The sequence below is a fragment of the Tinamus guttatus genome, unplaced genomic scaffold (genome assembly GCF_059628265.1).
Source record: "Tinamus guttatus ecotype Peru unplaced genomic scaffold, ASM5962826v1 Tinamus_guttatus_pri_ptg000226l, whole genome shotgun sequence".
In the NCBI taxonomy this organism is placed as follows: Eukaryota; Metazoa; Chordata; class Aves; order Tinamiformes; family Tinamidae; genus Tinamus; species Tinamus guttatus.
Window position 1 is genome coordinate 1,937,643 of NW_028288760.1, and position 17,597 is coordinate 1,955,239.

General features: G+C 41.8%; 2 protein-coding genes across 2 annotated transcripts; one reads left to right on the top strand and one right to left on the bottom strand.

Moving 5' to 3' along the window:
- The first annotated feature begins 119 nt into the window (after positions 1-119).
- Positions 120-12,153, top strand: STKLD1 (serine/threonine kinase like domain containing 1). Its single transcript, XM_088525440.1, has 18 exons — positions 120-149; positions 848-943; positions 1,445-1,489; positions 2,083-2,157; positions 2,842-2,946; positions 3,413-3,483; positions 4,041-4,156; positions 4,796-4,908; positions 5,030-5,190; positions 5,666-5,796; positions 6,319-6,402; positions 7,385-7,501; positions 7,695-7,835; positions 8,707-8,835; positions 9,944-10,072; positions 10,951-11,079; positions 11,554-11,691; positions 11,984-12,153. The coding sequence occupies exons 1-18, from the start codon at positions 120-122 to the stop codon at positions 12,142-12,144; spliced, it is 1,971 nt and encodes a 656-aa protein (XP_088381566.1). The 3' UTR covers positions 12,145-12,153.
- Positions 12,154-13,201: 1,048 nt separating this feature from the next.
- Positions 13,202-17,149, bottom strand: REXO4 (RNA exonuclease 4). Its single transcript, XM_088525314.1, has 8 exons — positions 16,952-17,149; positions 16,241-16,608; positions 15,800-15,955; positions 15,514-15,707; positions 14,973-15,061; positions 14,324-14,398; positions 13,826-13,900; positions 13,202-13,326 (listed from the first exon to the last, which is right to left on the bottom strand). The coding sequence occupies exons 1-8, from the start codon at positions 17,147-17,149 to the stop codon at positions 13,228-13,230; spliced, it is 1,254 nt and encodes a 417-aa protein (XP_088381440.1). The 3' UTR covers positions 13,202-13,227.
- Between the last annotated feature and the right edge of the window lie 448 nt (positions 17,150-17,597).

Sequence of the window (17,597 nt, forward strand, 5' to 3'; positions counted from 1 at the left end):
TCCGCAGAAGCATCGCTGCAGAAAGCCACAGAGCGTAAAAAACCTTGGGCCCCAGTGCTGTCACTAGGCAAATGTCCCCCCACACACACGTTTTGTGGCCACACAACTGTAAACCGTCCATGTCCGGCAGGCAGCACCGCAAAATGGAGGCCGGCAGGGGCCAGGGGCGCCACTGCTGAGGGTGGGAGGACTGGAAGCTCCGCTCACGAGCGGCCCCGCTCCTCCTCCTCCGCTGTCCTCTCCTTGCCCCGCGGTCACCAGGGACGCGGAGCTGCCATGGAGAGCTATGAGGTGCCTGTGGGACCTGCCCGGCCTGGGGCAGCGTGAGGGAAATGGCGGGGGGCGAGGGGGCCTGGTCACAAAATGGTGGGGGGTGCAGGGCCTGGGGAGGGGAGTGAGGCCCTGGGGGATATGTGGCCTTGGGCTGTGGGTTTATGAGGCCCTCAGGGGGGTACATGATGTTGAGGAGGGGTCCATGGCCCTGGGCTGTGGGTTTATGAGGCCCTTAGGGAGGTGCATGACGCTGGGAAGGGGTCCATGACCCTGGGTTGTGGGTTCATGAGGCCCTCAGGGGGGTGAATGATGCTGGGAAGGGGTCCGTGGCCCTGGGCTGTGGGGTCATGAGGACCTTAGTGGGGTGCATGACATTAAGAAGGGGTCCATGGCCCTGTGGAGATGAAGCCTGGACCTCAGGGAAGATGGGAATTGGGTCTGCTCGCCCCCCACTTCAGATCCGGGCGTGCTCTGGGTCTGGAGCGGCTCAATGGGGAAGGGGCTCGGAGGGACCTTGCTCGTCCCCCACCTCGAAGCGGGGCGAGAGCGTGAGGGTCTGTGCCCCGTCCCGCAGGTGCTGGAGCAGCTGCAGCCCGGCGCGCTGGGCACTATGCTGGTGGTTGCACTGAAAGCGGAGGAGAGCGCGGGGAAGAAGTATGTCATGAAGCAGGTGAGAAGGCGGTTGCTAGGAAAACAAGAGCCTGCCAGCAGGCTCCTCATCTCCATGGCTGCTTTTGATTGTAAGAGACAAACACGCAAAGCAGCTCGGCCGCTGCGTGAGCAGACGTACACGCTACACCGCCCTGCTGCTACACCTGCTGCCTTCGACAGCTCCAGCGTTTGGGTTATTTTATTGGAATACTGGGATTAGAATTGAGGGAAATGGGGGCAGCCTGCACATCCATCTACATGTTCTAACCTGGTGTTTTGGCAGTACAAAGGACTGGCCAATAGTCCTGAGCTCTCTCAGTTTCTGTTCACCTCCCAGCAGACTGGTCCAAACATTAGAGATTGGTTGCCATGGAGAGCTAACATTTAAAATTTATGCCAACTCATACACACATTGTGGTTCCGACAGTCTTGGCAAGATCATTGCAAGATCTTTAGTGGCTTAGTGGTTGGCTGTCTCTGTGTTACAGTCTCATCATTATCTTCTGTTTGTTTGGTACAGGTTGAATGCATTGAAGAAAAGCAAGCAAACAAGGCCTTGAAGGAGGTACCAGTGCAGCTTTTCTAGTAGCTTTCCTTACAAAACCCAAAGTCTGTAGTAGAACTTTGTAAATAGAACAAAGCCTTTTATCTGCAGTGATTAACTATGTAAACAGTCAAGATCCATATCGAGTAAGACTATTTATTACAATATCTCTTTAGTGTCATCATATTTTCCATAGCCCAAGCTTGCAGAGTAGTTACTGGAAAAAATGTCTGTGCTAGAAATACCACCTTGACTTCCGTACCTGTGTTTTCAGATTTGAATGTTAGGAATTGGATAAAGGGGAGTTTTTGTTTTTTAAAGGATCATTTTATATCTTGACTATGCCATACACACACACACACACATATATAAAAGAGATATATCCCATATATCTCACCAGGCTGTTACAGCATTGCATTGAGTTGAATCTTCCTGAAATATTTTACTTGACACTGGTACATGGAGATATATGCTAGACCTTATGCTTAGAAAGGTTTGATTCAGCCGTGTGACATGAAAAAGTGACTTAGGATACGATACAGGGCCCTGTTAGTGGGGTGGAGCGTGTAGCTATGGTCGGTTTTGTCTCTGGATTTTGTTTTTATTCTATGCAGGCAATGGATTTGCTGAAACTTCAGCATCCAAACATCTGTGCTTACAAGGAATTGTTTGTGACATGGGATAATAAGGTGAGAATGAAGTAGGTTTGGTTCAACTGGAGCACTTGTTAATGTTAGAGGCCTATAAGCTTTTTTTTTTTTTTTTTTTTTTTCTTTGCGGGTTCAAATTTGGGCTTGTTACTGTGAGACACTAAAAAATGTTACCTGATCTGTAACTAACCTGTTTTTTTAAACTCCTGATTAAACATACTGAAGAAGGTATATGGGTCAGAATCCATCACATGGCCGGATTGTGTGCTGAGTCACAAATTCTGGTGTTTAGTTTTTGCTTATTCTGTACCATTTTGTAGTGCATGTATCATCTTAAGCTGCTTTTGTACCATCTTCAGTATGCCTACTTAAAAACCCTTTTATAGCAGGTTTAGGAAGCCAAAAGCTCTGATTTATGTGCTTGCAGCCATGATTCAGCACTCAGGAAGAATTCATGTTGATTTTATGGATGTGTATTTGAATTGCATTGTCCCATGTAGCTTCAAAGAAAAGACTCCTGGTAGTGTTTTCAAAATAAACATATGCTATATTTTTCATAAAGGAAATGTTGTCTCTTTTGTGAGAGATTAATTAGCTCAGAACATGTTGGTATTGGTAAAAGTTCCACCTACCTGTTTGGCCGAGAGCTTGGTTTTAGCTTTCTTGCTGGATATATTATTATCTGCAAACACTTAGGCAATCTTGGTGTAATTTTATTTACAGATATCATCTCTGTTCCTTTGTCTGGTAATGCAACACGCCGGCCAAGGAGATCTTTCATCTCTGATCAAGGAAAAAAGGCAGAAGTCAGAGAAAATAAGAGACAAGGTAAAATGTACAGAAAATGCATTTGATTGAAATCAGTGAGTCTCACTGCTCTGAGATTTCTTCCTCTGTATTCCCTCCTTCTCAAAGCCTTCTCCAAAACCTTCAAAGTATAAACATAGTGCTTTTCTTAAGGCCTGTTTGGAAAACTACGGTTTTGCCCTGAATCAATATGAAATTGCCATAATAATAATAATAATAATAATAATCTCCTAATACAATTTGTGCTCAAGCATTTAAATCTTTTCGTGTTTTGATTTTCATTTGTAAAATATACGGATAGTAATAATTGTCTAGTACTGACTGTACTGGTGGTACACAGGGTGATTGACAGATTTATTATATGAGGAAAATACTACTTCCTTCTTGGATGGACCCTGCTTCAAGCAAAGGAATTCTCTCATGTGAAATGTTTTATTTCTCTGTTACTCTGTTTACTTTGCACTTTCACGTATATTCCTGTCAGTAGGTGATTCTGCAGTTCCTGGGGCAGATGGTGGATGCTTTGTTTTATATACACGAGCAAAACATTATTCACAGGTGAGTAGAAATCTGTTCTCTTTGCAGCACCTGTATGTTCACCTTAAGTGAACAACTGTTCACTTAAGAAGAATTGAATCTAACTGCTCAAAAAGGAGGATTGGCAGATAAGAATTCTGCACTTTGTACGTAGCTTAGTTTTTTGTGACTTTTGAAAGTCATTTAATTCTTTAGTTTTATGTAGAATTATCCATTTAAAAGGTATGCTAGATGTTCTATATTTGCTCTTGGGAATAAGCTGAGAAGTGATCATTAGTTTTAATACCATTCAGTCTCTGCTGACTGGAATTCTGGCTGTGTCTGCTAATGTTTATATTTTAATGTCCGTGGCACAAACTACACTTCATGTATCTAAAGTAACAGATTAAAGCATTCTATTACATGCTCAGATAAATCTATGTTGCAGTCAATTTTTAAAGCAGTTTTCAGTAAAGGCAGGAAAAGATTGTATTTGAGTTCATTATCTTTTTTTTTCATGTGTAAAGATGCTGGGAGCCTGTAGTTATACATTATTGCATTCTGATTTCACACGCTGACAGAAAATGTTTGTGTTGTAGAAATCTCAAGCCATCGAACGTTCTTGTGATTGATGAAGTATCCTTCATGCTTTCTGACTTCAGTACAGAAGCACTTATGACTGATGAAATGAAATGGAAAATAAGAGTGGAAGAAGGTAGCTATTTTATTTATTTATTTATTTATTTGGTTGTGGTAGATATTTTTAATCCTCAGAGGAAAATAAAAGAAACATGACACACATTTTCCCTTGTTTTCTGTATTATGCTGTTTTTTCTTCTAATGAATAAAGAGAATATTAAAAAGAAACTAAGGGTCAAGTAGATGTGTTTCTTGTATCATAGCCTATTACATAAACAGTCGCATTTAAGTCATTAACCTAAATCCAGCTAGCACTATTGTTTAAGATTTTTCTGATACCTTCTAGATTCACTTCACAAGTATCTGCTCAGCTCCGCATAGACGGTTGCCTGCAGTATGAATTGTGTTCAGAATGAAAAAAAAAACAGTAGCTAGATGAAAGACTGTGAGGAACAAAACTTCTCTGCAACAAATTTTGTTGCAAGCCTATTTAGCTCTATGCATGCACAGTAACATCACGGAAAATTATTCATTAGTTATAGCGTGTTTCTTACAGTCTTCTGTGGCATATCATCAGTAAAAAAAAGACTAATTGTGCTGTATATCTCTGAAGTATCTGACATGGAACTAGAGCCTACAGATTCTGGCTGTGCAAGCCAAACTGTGCATATAGTACACTGTTAGAAACATTACCATATGATTCTTATTTCAACAGATAGCAAGTCTTGGATGGCTCCAGAAACACTCAGTTTTTCTTTTAGTGAGAAATCTGACATCTGGTCCCTAGGTTGTATTCTACTTGACATGATGACCTGCTGTGTTCTGAACGTATGTAATAATATTTTGTTAAATAAATTTAACGTTAAATTCAGATTTTAAATGTCATGAGTCCCCCAGGATATGTGTATGTTAGTGTATGAAAGCTCCTCTGATACTCTCCTCTCTGCAGACAGAAGAGATAACTTCATTACTACAGGATATTAGACAGGATACCAGCCGTCTTGAGGGACTTCTGACATTAATGCAAAATGGAGATAGCAGCATTCGGCCTTTATTCACTCTTTTATTTATGATGCTACATATTGAGCCCAGCATGAGACCCACTGCAAAGTGAGTTCTGGATGCTTTCTCTTTATTATTATTACTATTTTTCACTAAATACACCTCCCTTAACGAAAAGGGAGGGTGTTAGCTGCTATTTGAAAGTGATTGACAAAAGGCTGCTGATCTTATCTCCCTGAGAAATTGACTTACTAGAAAAGATTCAAAGACTTCATTTCTCTTTTTTTTAGAAATGAGCATTATATACATGTGCAAAATGCATACATTTTAGTACGACATGTAATATTTTGCTTCTGTAGCCTTTTTACAGACAGCTAATTGAAGCCAAAGAATGGCTTAATCAAAGTATGTGCTTTCCTTAGTATTTTTAAGGTAAAATGTATAAGTTCCGTCAAAAGTAACTCAGTCTTCAAAGAGGTATTGTTTAGGGGTTTAAATCATAGTGAAACAAAGCCTGCAGGAAATCTGTGTAACTTACTGATTGTAACTTATTGGTACTGCTTTTTGTCTTTCATAACTCTAGGGCTCTGACTGATTTTCCGCTTATTAAGGAATACCTGACTGATGCTGGCTCCTTTCTAATAAAACCAAAAGAGCCTTTGCCTCTGAAAATAGTAGACGTGCTCCTTGAGGGAGGAATTGGCAGTGTTCTAGGTAATAAGAAAATAACACGGATTTCATAGTATGATGACTGGAAAATGAATTATTAGCTATTTATGTTACTTGAAATAGAATATTATCTGGAGAAAGAATTGCTGCACTTCCTTTTCTATAACCTCGTAAGATTACCAGCCCTACCCAACGTGGTAGCTGAATGGGGCTAGAGAGGATTCTTCAGGAAATCTGGGAACCTTGCTTATGTTGCTTGCATTCCAATACATTAGCCAGTTTATGCCAGCAAAGGATCTATCATATCCTCCATCATTTTCCTTCTAAGTAAGGATGAAGTTATTGTAATCTGAAAAGGCTATTCAGATTACACAGGTTAGTACACAGTACACAGTACACAGGTCATAGAGGTGAATCTCAACGCTTAGCAATGTGTGAATGGTTGAAACGATCACAAATTGCAATATTTTCATTCATGTGAATTCACGTCTTGCACAAGATAGGAAATTTGCTTTGTGTGTGTATTTATATCAAGTGAAATGATTAGAATTGTCTTGTTTTATGCAGAGTTCATGCACGCGTACTGGGACAGCGAAGAAGCACAGGTTAGGGCTGTGGAGCACCTTGCAAGCTTTCTAGGAGATAAAAATGGTGAGGCAGTATTTTATTCCTTTATTGGGTCTGCTCTTTCTTTACATTTTGACATAATGGCAAGGGGAAAAATGTTCTCTTGACTATCATTGAGAATGAAATTGCTTTCTTCCTATTTTTCATTTTTGCACATGCTGAAGTAGACTGCCATTTCTTAGGGATGTGTTGGTACTTGTCTTACAAATGCTTTCCTTGAACCAAGAAAAGACCAGTGGTAAGGCCAATAGTCACTGCAAGAACTCAGTGAGGTTTGAGTTGCCAACTGAGGTGAATTGGCAAACTGAGCACGTGGAAGGTATCAGTGCTGGGCAAAATGCTGATAATGTCTGGGGCTAGAAAACCAGTAGAGCAAAAGAGAGCTACAGGAGCCCCATTTCTGTGTGAATAAATTGTGTGAAGGAAGATTGAATGTTCTCTCCCAGTATTGAAACTTTTTTCAGATTGATCTTTCTAATGAAGATTAATATTTTCAAAGCAACACATTAACTCAGTTATGAAATACACAGCTATTTAGTATAGTAGTGGTAACATTTTAGTATTGTCATTGGCTTGTGAGTATTTTATACCTGTAGTCAAAAATGAGAAAGAATTTTTTTTTCATTGTTCACTGATGTCTTCAACACCTATTCAAACCCACTGGCAGCAATGCAAGGCTGGGCACACACCTGATTTTCACTTTTTTGACACTTCTGCACCATGGCTTGCCATGATTGGTATTCACATCTTTGAACATGCTCAGAATGGATCCCTAGAAACCATCCAGTTTTCCCTGAACTTTTTTTATAATGAATGTTGTGATAAATTGATAGCTGTACTAGCTATTCCAAAAGCTCAAAGTCTTCCTACGATTAGGAAACGTAGTGGAATATTTTCCTCTATAGATTCTGAAAAATGAAACTCGGTTTTAAACTGTAGGCACCTGCTGAGCAATCAAAGTAATTAACAGTGTAAGTGGGTGCTGACTCGCATCTTTTCTCCGTAGCTTTACCCTGCCTGCTGGCATGCACAGGGCTGATCACTTCTGCCATGAAGACTCACATAGATTCTCTTGAGTTACAGAGAGATGGCTGCAGATTATTGCTTGAAATTCTTAGTCAAGGTACAGTAATTAGACTTCCTTGGATTGAAACTAATAAGAATTTTATTTCAGGAAAAAAAAGCATGTTTAAGATAACTCATGGTTTTGTTCTGTGATGTAGTTCATGTTTTGCTTATGATGAGAACAGGAAGCTCAGATTTCATTCAAAGCCACTGAAATCTCTTCATTCTGTTCAAATTTTTACTTTTGACAGCTCTAGAACGTAATCTGGATGTGGAAGGAAGCTTGGATGACAGTGTGATTAGCTCTTTGCTAGAAACAGTGAGAAAATACTCTGAAAATGAAGAGTTGCTTTCACTGGTCTGCACGCTATTGATGATGATTTCATCCAGTGGTGGGTCTCATTTTGGAGAAATTTCTTATTTTCCCATTTCTATAATCTAAGCTAAAAATACTTTGATAAGTTACAATACTTTTGTATTAACCTTTATAGTCAAAGTTACAATGGCGAATTCATGACACCACTAGGATTTGTGAATGTCTGCAGATGTTAGGTCAATAGTAGTGAAATTTCTTATTTATAACAATCCTGGAAGTATGAGACACATTGCTAAGGCTTCAGGCACTTACAAATTTATATGTATTAGAGTGGTGCTATGTCTGATCTTCTTTTGGAAAGTACAAATTGTACAAATAGTGGTGTTTGGAAAATGAGGGCAGAGAACCTGAATTCTATTTCTGGCTGTGCCATGGAGAATTGAAACCTAATTTCTCTGTGTGGGTTTTCTCCTTAGCTTGTAGATGCTAAATATTTATAGTGTTTTTTTACCTGTTTGAATTGTCAATTCAACATTCAGCAGAAGATTGCTTTTCTAAATGTTTACAGAAGGATTTAGCAATGAAAGGATAATCTAAAAAAATGTACAAAAATGAAGTGCCTATATTTGTACAAATAAAGTTACTAAGACCAAGCTATTTTTATACTTTTTTTTCTAACTCTGTAGTGAATGAGGCAGTTTGAATTGGTAACTTGAAAACATATGAATTATAGTGATTTATAGCTTCTTAATTCCTTTTTGTTCTGTAAATTTCAGAGGTGTTAGGAGAAGGGATGGCTGAGCAGGCAGTGTTTGCAGGGGTCACTTGTGGTGAACTCCGTGCTTACGTTCATCTGTTTTCCTTCCCCTCATCATGCTACCACTTAGATCAGCACTGTTTAAAAAAGTAACAGATTTGATAGAATTTCTGTTTTCTGTGCTTTCTAGAAATTGCAGCAGAGAACCTAAGAAAAGCTGGAGCAATTCCTGACCTTCTGATGAGTATAAGAAAATTTCTTCATAATGAACAGATTTGCCTCTCTTGCTGTGGAGCCCTCTGGAGCTTGGTTGTGAGCGGTGAGCAGAACAGAGCAAGTATTATCCCCTAGATTCATGTGACTGAAGGCAGCAGGTATTGTGGTGCCTAGCTGGATCCAGACACTGGTTTACTGGGACTAGAATTTTGTTCTTATTTCTCCTGTTCTAGAGAGATGTCTCTGCAGCATTATTAGAACAAAATTAAGTCATCCAGAACCAAATGAAAGAAAAATAGAAGTAATGCAAACTTTTCAAGTACCTCTTGTTGTGATAAGGGGTCAAACTAAAATCTTTACTGTTTAAGCTAAGATATGGCTTATGAACAAACTGTCAGAAATGAAAAGGAACACACAGCTGCTGCTTTGTCAGTCATGCTTTTTTGCTCTGTTATCAGCAGAGGCAATGCTTTAAAACAGCATATTAGATTGGATACCACAATAGTATTTAAAGTAAATGCCATCTTATTTCTTTGTGTCATGCTTCTCTTGGTAGTGCTGAGCTAAGTCCTGAGCTGGACATCCCACAGGAGCTTGCTTTTTCAATAGAAATGTTTGATGAGGTGGCAGGTATTCTCTTCCTATTGCCTTAGGCCTAAACCACTGTCATCCTACAGTGTTGGAGAGCTGTGAGTTAACTGCTTGAGGTGACCTTGTTTTGAGAGACCACAGGAGAGTATCTTGAGGTGTATTGTTTCTGTGACATGTTCTCGTATAGTTGTGCAGTGTCCTAACCAGCAGGGAAGGCAGAGAACACAGGATATGCACAATTGCACTTGGTCTGTTTTATTCCCCCTGCACACTGAACTACTTTTTTGATTTGTGTGTCCAGCTATAGCCATCCATGCTTATTTTTGAGGTTGCATGATGTGATCCCCGTGTATAATTTAAGTGGTAGAGAAAACTAGTTACTGGAGTTCAGCTTTCTTCAATAAGTGCTGTTCTGCAGTTCTGTAACATTTGCTTCCTTTTAGAATATTTTAAGATTCCTTTCCTCAGCTGTTTTCCCATACTGATAATGTTGCATTACTCCAGTGCCTTCAACAGTTAAGGTTTTACTGATGTAATTTGCTACACAATGTGCTTATGATAGTATTACTTGAGTAAATAATTCTACTCGATACATTTCCTTTTTATTAAAGGCAATTTAGAGAACAACATGGACAAAGCATTGCTACAAAGTGCCATCAGTGCTTCCTCTGCTGTCCTCCAAGAGCACCTCCAGAACGCAACAGTCACCGAGGCATCCAGCTCTGCTCTCTGGGCACTGTCACTCCACGGTGTGTTTTCCAGGGCTTCTTGTCCCTAAACTTGTCTGCTGAGGGTGACTCCTGAAATAGAGGCTGCTCGACCAGAGCAGGCTCTGCAGATGGCAGCAGAGTTAGGAATTTAACCTCCTTGCTCAGCCGGCCTTCTCCCCATTTGCACTTGGACGCCCTCAAATGTCATTATTTTTTTGAGCTGTTTGTTTATGAGCTGTTGCAATTATAACTAGATACTGCAGTGGATACTGTAGTGATGGGCACCTATAGCAACGTATATAGCACAGAACGCTATATCCTGCTTATCTCCCAAGCCCAAGAATGCCAGCTGTGTTACTCTCTGATATGTTACTCCTTTGAAAACAGCACTAGTGTCATGCAGAAAGGAATGCAAGGTTTGTTTTTTAAACCTTTGTTGATTTTGTGCTTTGGGAACAACATTTCAGTTTAAAAAATTAAACCCTCTTTCATTATCATGTGCTCTTATAAGTGCATTCCTGTAGTGTTAGTCTGTCCCTTATGCATGCAAAAATATTGCCATACCTACAGCTGCATCAAAACCTTTGCTTATGCCATTGTTCTGGTAAGAAGGGCTGTGTAAAACAGCCTAAGCAATGTGCTTTCTCGTCTCATTTCTAGTACCCAGTAGCAGAATGTGTTGATTATTCGGGACTTGGAGAATAAACAAAATCTTGACATTAAAAATACCTCAGAAATTTCTCTTAGACCTCTGGATCAGCTCATGATAAGACTTTATGGGGCCTATATTACTGTAATACAGGTTTTCACGTTTTCTTTGTAATTTTTGTTGCATAATCCAAAAGTCCTTTTGGAAACAGGAGGCAGAAGGTGAAAATGCTCATGAGAATTTTAAAGGCTTTATTTCTTTTAAAAAGGTCGTTTTACTGAAAATGAATATGAATCTACAACAGCACTTCTGCTAGATGCTCTCAGGATGAACCTAGAAAGACCAGTGCTGGTGAAGAATGCCTGCCAAGCATTAGCACATCTTCTCAGGCTGTCTGGTAACACTCAGCAATCCATCTTTATTAATTGTAAATCACCTCACATGTGGACATTTCTGAGTAATTCAAGAGTTTATGGTGGTTATGGGACTGGAAGAAGTAGTGAAATTGAAGTGTAAACTTTTTTTTCTTCCTATGGACAGAACATGAATGTCCAAGAACTAATAGATCAGCATAATCTGAGAGCTTTTTTCACTTCTTCTTTTATGGTGAAGCTGCTTCTACTATGTAAAAGGGTAGAGCTTAAGAGAATAAATACCAAAATATCACTTTTGTCATGCATGACAGCATCAGCTGTCTATACTGTCTTCTGCTTGCTGCCCAAATATGTTTCAGACAGCTTTAGGAAGGTGGGCACTTTTTCCTGGAAAAATATTACAGGTGTGGGGTACAGGTAGGGCAGAGAACTGGAAAGCAGATAATACAGTCCCCAGCTACCAGTTACCCAGCAGTGTTTGTTTCTCTTTGTTTTAGAAATCGCGGCTTTCAGATTTGTAACAGATTCAAAAGGCAGTGGAATAAAACTGGTCAAAGATGCCTACTACTTTCACAGTGATGATCCAGACTTGGTGGAAAGTATCTGTGCACTGATTAGTGAGATGGTTCAGTATGGTAAGATGGTGTCTGCGCAGCCTCTTCCTCTCCCCTGCCCCCAGAAGTAGCAAGGAAAATTGTAACAGCAGCTGAAGGATGAACTGAACTGTAAGATCATCCCATTTTGTTGTTCTTGAATAACTAGAAGCATCTCTGCAATGCAGCAGTTAGAACTTCACCTTATCTTGCCTTCTGTTCTGATAGACCTGTCCCCTCTCTGCCCTCCTCTAGGACCTGGGAAGAAAGAAGTTATTCTAGACCACAGCTGTATTCCAGTTAAGGTAAATTGTGCTGTTTGTTTACATCACAGATGACATTGCGCTGGATATGGTTTCCCAGAAGATGAGAGAAATGCTGTCTGAAATAAAATGCCGGTTTCCATCTAGCACGGTACGTGGAAGACACTGTCACAGTAAAGGGCATGGACTTAGCATCAAATTTCTGGTTATGGATTTTATAATCTCTAAATAACAGAAGTCACATATGACAGAAATTTAGAGGAGAATTATGGGTGTACATGGGTGAAGAGCATTTTCATAAGAATATTTATAATTATACTAAAGAAAGTAGTGGGAAGGTTTTTTCTTCTATACGCTCTGCGCTGTAGGATTTGTGATGATCTGCTCTTTTACAACATTGGCTTGCATTATTTTACTATGTTCTTCACACTAAAACAGTCTCGAGTTTGCAGAAATAGTCATAAATATACAATAAAGCAAAAAAATCTTCTGAAACTGACATCCTTAGAAGGGGTGACATTGCTTTGGAATTTGCACAATCAGACCCAGAATCCATTTAAAACACCACTAGTTGTAGAGGCCTCTGTTAAACACACAGTTTTTATTAATAAAATAATATAAAAATAAGTGAAGCAACGACAATTTCTTAATTGACAAATTTCACATTTTTCTCTAGGAGATAATGACCCTTGTGGATGCAACACTTTTGAAACTGCAGAAGTGACAAAAAAAGAACAAGACCTATGGGCTTCTGGCTCAAGTAGAAACGCTCAGATCCTTCTAAAATATTTTAAGAGATTTTTCTCACTCAAAAGTGAGATTGATATTGTGCCTCAGTGAAATATGTACACGTATTTTGTTGATTTAGTTACTACAACTGTAAGACCAACACCACTAACCTCTCAGAAATAAAGATTGTAGCCTTAGAAGTTTCAGCAAAGCAGTAATAGTTTCTTCCTTCATGTATCACAATTAAGAAAAACTTTTTCTTACTATTTAGTGTGTATTTGTTTTGCAGGAGTGGATCAAATGAAGTACTTCAAGAATTCAGGTATTAATTACATGGATTGTTGAAACCGTAACAGGCAGTAGTAGTGCAGTAGCCAGAAATGGGCTCCAGAACTGGGGTTACTTCTGCAGTAATCTTGTACAAAAGTGTTCACATACCACGTCAGCAAGTGTTGTGTGCTCAGCTTTATTATGAAGCAGCTGATGTCAGTTCCAAGTTCCCTCTAAATTTGTAGGGGAATTTGACAAGAACACAGCAAATGCTGCACATTAAAAACACAGTGTAGAATTATTCAAATGTTGGAGTTTATTTTTTTTTCTTTACTTTAGATTTGTCCTTAAGAGCAGCTTCCCACCGCCTTTTTTCTAAGGTGTACAGTCTCATAGCTGCTTGTGCATCCTGAATCTAAAAGAGAACAGAACAAACAGATGGTTTAACAAAACACAGCTGACATGGTTTAAGAATATTATTGTTAAGAGGTAGCTAAATCTTCTATGATTTCCAAATCTTCCATCTTCCATAATACCTACTTACAATTAGTATCTTATAAATTCTTCCTGTAGTATTTTATCCAACCTGCCATAGTACAATGATAAAAAAGCTGCTTTTAAGGTATCAGTTTGATACTGGATTTTTTTTCCCCATGGGGCTCTTAAAGTAGCAAGAATAAATAATTAAAATATGCTTTATGAAATCGATGAAAATGAGGAAGTAGTCCAAGTGGCATGAGGCACATAACAGTAAGTTTATATGACAATTTTATCCCATGCTGGTAATCCAAGCACAGTTTGCTAATCTTCACTGAGACAAGAATGAAGCCACGGGCTTCTGGACTGAACCCAGCGCTGGAAGGAACGTGTGGTATCCTGCTGTTTGCCCAGAAACGTTCCGATGGGATACGTACCGAGCAGTGCTCCGCCGCCTGCACGCGAACGTCCAGCAGCCTTTCACAGAGCAGCTTCAGTGACGGTCGCACATTCTAGAAGAAAAAGACTGGATCGCTCTGTCTCCCATGGTTTGGGCTCTCTACTGAACGATATACTTCAACACAGAATCACAGGATGGTCAAGTTTGGAAGGGACATCTAGAGATCACCTAGTCCAACCCCCTGCTCAAGCAGGGACACCTAGAGCACGTAAACTGAAGTATAGCACATCTCAGCTTCTATTGGTGAACTGGCAAAAAGTATTAATGAATTCCTCCATATAGAATTTATTCATAATGGATTTATTCATAATGAATTAATGCATATTTTTGCACACAATCCTGAGAATTTTTTTATGTAGCCCTAACATTTTTTGTTTGTGGTGCCTGATGAAACATATAAGGAGCAAGCTGGAAGTTGGGAGTCAGCAGCTCAAAACCCAGTTCCTCAGTGTGTCCTTTCCTGTCAACTTCTTACCTTGACTCTCTGTCTGAAAGGCTTGTATTTTTGTGTGTCACGAATTTTCTTCTTAGGATGATCAAGAAATAGGACCTGAAAAAAAATATATCCAGTCTAAAGATTGTTGTTGCAGGAAAACTTATACAATTGACTGTACAACTTTCAGCTCTTTTCTTCCGTCCATTATAAAAGACTGTCCCAAACCATGAATAAACAAGATCAACAAGACTGGCAGGATTCAAGAGCCACAGTGCTATTTAATATGAGAAACATCGTTCAGTCTGGAGGCACCACCTATAGAGACCACTGGCAGTGGTGGCAGAACATGATGCAACTAGACACAGCATCCAGGAAAGACATCCAGACTGCTGTTTCAGTGGCAAGCAAAGCGTGCAAACAGTTTTTGTATCATGCTGGTTATTTCCTGGCTATTTAGTAGGCCATGTTAGTTCTATTTGAAACAACGTTCTGAAGCTGAAGAACTTCAGTGGTGAGTGAATAGGGCTATACTTGATACAGCTTGAAATGACAAGAAACCGAGCTAACAGTGCTAAAGCTCTAGTTTCGTGGCATTGAGGTATGTTCATCTGATGACTGGGAGATAAATTAGAAATGTAATCAACCACTGAAGTCTTGACTTCAAAATAACAATTCTGCAGCCACATACCTTTAAGTCATTGTGTAAAGCGTGCCCGACCAAAATCCTTCCATTTAAGATGTCAGCAACCTCCTTCTGAACAACTTTAAAATCCTCTCCTAAAAATAACACACAATGAAACACTTTCTATTAGACATTAAGGCAACTCAGCAAGCTGCAATTAAAACATTGCATCTTTTGTTTGTGATGGCAGCTGTATCCCTTGAACCCTACTTACTTGAATGTGTACAGGACAATTATGAATGTCTACAGCACTGTAAATACTCTGCTTGTTATAAAAGCATACAGAATTCCACAAGGAGCACAGCACTTAAAGGAAATGAACTTCTATATTATTTCTATACCATGCTTAAAGAAATAGAGCATTTTCATGGGGCGTTAGTGACCACTCTAAAAGGACATCTGCCCAAGTTTCCTCCCCAGCATTCACTTGGTACTTTCATGTACATTTTCCAGAATAAAACTAAAACTTTCCCAAGCTCAAACAAGGAGACTTATGCAATAGCCTGTTTGTCCTCCCTAAGGAACATTTTTGAAAGAAAGTTCTTACCTGTCTTTATATTCTCAGGGCGAATGCCACTAACAGCTGTTCTGTAATCAGTCACCTCTTCCGTAGGCTTGACATACTTGTCATAAATGCACTTTCCAAACTGGTTCACAATGGACACACGAGCCACGATGCTGTCTTCGCCCTTGGGCCCCACTCCCACCATTTCACAGTCCATGGCCACAGCTCTGGTCAACCTAAAAGAAAACAGGACACGTTTGCTGCAGGGCCTGTGCACAGCCCACAAGATTCACACATCAGCGCGAGCAGGACGGACAGAGCCACTCACCCTTCAGAAGCCTTTTCTTTAACCAGCACCTGCTCCACAGACTCTTTGGATTGGCCTGTTTCAAGTCCCAGTTTTCTTCTGGCAACTTTTGCTGCTTCGGGTCCTATTGCTGCTTCAATATCTTTGGGATCAACATCATCAAACCAGATGTCATCCCTGATAAGTACAAAATTTAATTACACTTAATAGCTTTAAAAAAGACCCTCCATCTTTATAGTGTAGAAAAAGCTTGGGTTTTATTTTAATCAAGAAGTTAGCTCTGTGAAACCAGTCCAATATTGATATCCATGCAGTTCTGTTGCTATAGCTGAGTAATCGGGGTTCTATACATCTTGCTTCCTCCAAAATTTAATCTGGAAGCATGCACCTATTTCAAATGCCCCTTGGAGACCCCTTCTAAAATCCATATTCACACACACGCACGAAGCTTTAAGTACTCACTCCTCTGGCTGTGGCTCCACATGTTCCTCAGCTTTCCTCCTTTTATGTTTTATATCACCCTGTTCCTTTTCAATATTGCCGTTCTTCTTCTTCTTCTTCTTTTTCTCTTTGCAGCCTTTCCCACCCTTCCCGGTGCCACTCAAAGCCTTATCCCCCGCAGTCCTCCGGGATGTGGCATCCAAAGGAGGATCGCTTTTAGCAGAGCTGCTGTTGGTCTTACTCGCAGATTTGGGTTTTACCGTGTCCCCCTTCCCCTTGGGGGTTGCATTTCCTTGGGCACCTCCTTCCTTGGGCACTTGCTTCTTGCTGGGCTCTTTCGGACGCACGGCATTGGGCTCATCCGCGCCGTTTGCCTTTTGCTTCAGCAGCTAAAAGGACCCAAAATAGCAACGCACAGGTTCCCGGGGTAAGGACGATCCCAAATCATGCAAAGCAACACTGTATGGGTTACATAAAGGATCCCTTGATCCCAGCATCATCCCTCCTTCCCATCCCACTTCCCCGTGACGGGGGACTGCCCCAGGCTCCGGCCCCTGCGCCTTATTTCTTTCGTTGCCACAAAATTCTCTTAAATCGCCACGGGAATTGGACCTGCAGGGGAGCATCCCCCACCCCACGCGGGGCCGCAGCTCGGCGTTTGGGGCACTTCGCTCCAAAGGAGCCGCATTTGGGAGCAAACCCGAGCGTCCCGCTCCGCCACGGCGCCCTCACCTCCTGCAGCGCCTTCCAGTTGGCCGAGAACTCCCGGGGGCTGCGCGGCGGAGCCGCCGCCACCGCCGCCGCTCCGGGGCCTTTCTGCGGCCCGGCCGCCCGGCCTCGGCCCCGGCCCCGGCCCCGGTTCCTGCCTTTACCGCGCACCTTCCCGGCCGCCGGCCTCGGGCCCGGCCCAGCGGCGCCCGCCTTCGCCATGAGGCGAGCGGGGAACGGCCGCGCCGCGCTCGGCCTTCCGGGAGGCGGCGCGGCGGGAGGGCGCCCGGCCCCGGGGCGGGCACCGGGGCGGGGACCGGGGGCCAGGCCGGGCCTGCGCGGGGCAGCTGGGGACCCTGTGCCCGCTATGGCCCCTATGGCCCCTATGGCCCCTATGGCCCCTATGGCCGCGGTCCCGCCTCAGACCCACGGTGGCGTCTGGGCCGCTGACCCGGGCGGTGTTCGGGAGCGTGGCCCAAGGCGCAGCCCCGCCGTAGTGTTCGGGGCCGTGCTGTGGCCTCAGCCCCGTAGCAGCGTTTTGGGGGCAGCGCTTCAGGCCCCGCCGTGCTTCCTGAGCCCCTGGGCCAGGCCGCTGCCCCATGGCGGCTCCCCGGCTCCCCATGCTCCCCGTGGTGCCACCGTGATGGTGGCTTAGCCCTTGGCCCCTTCC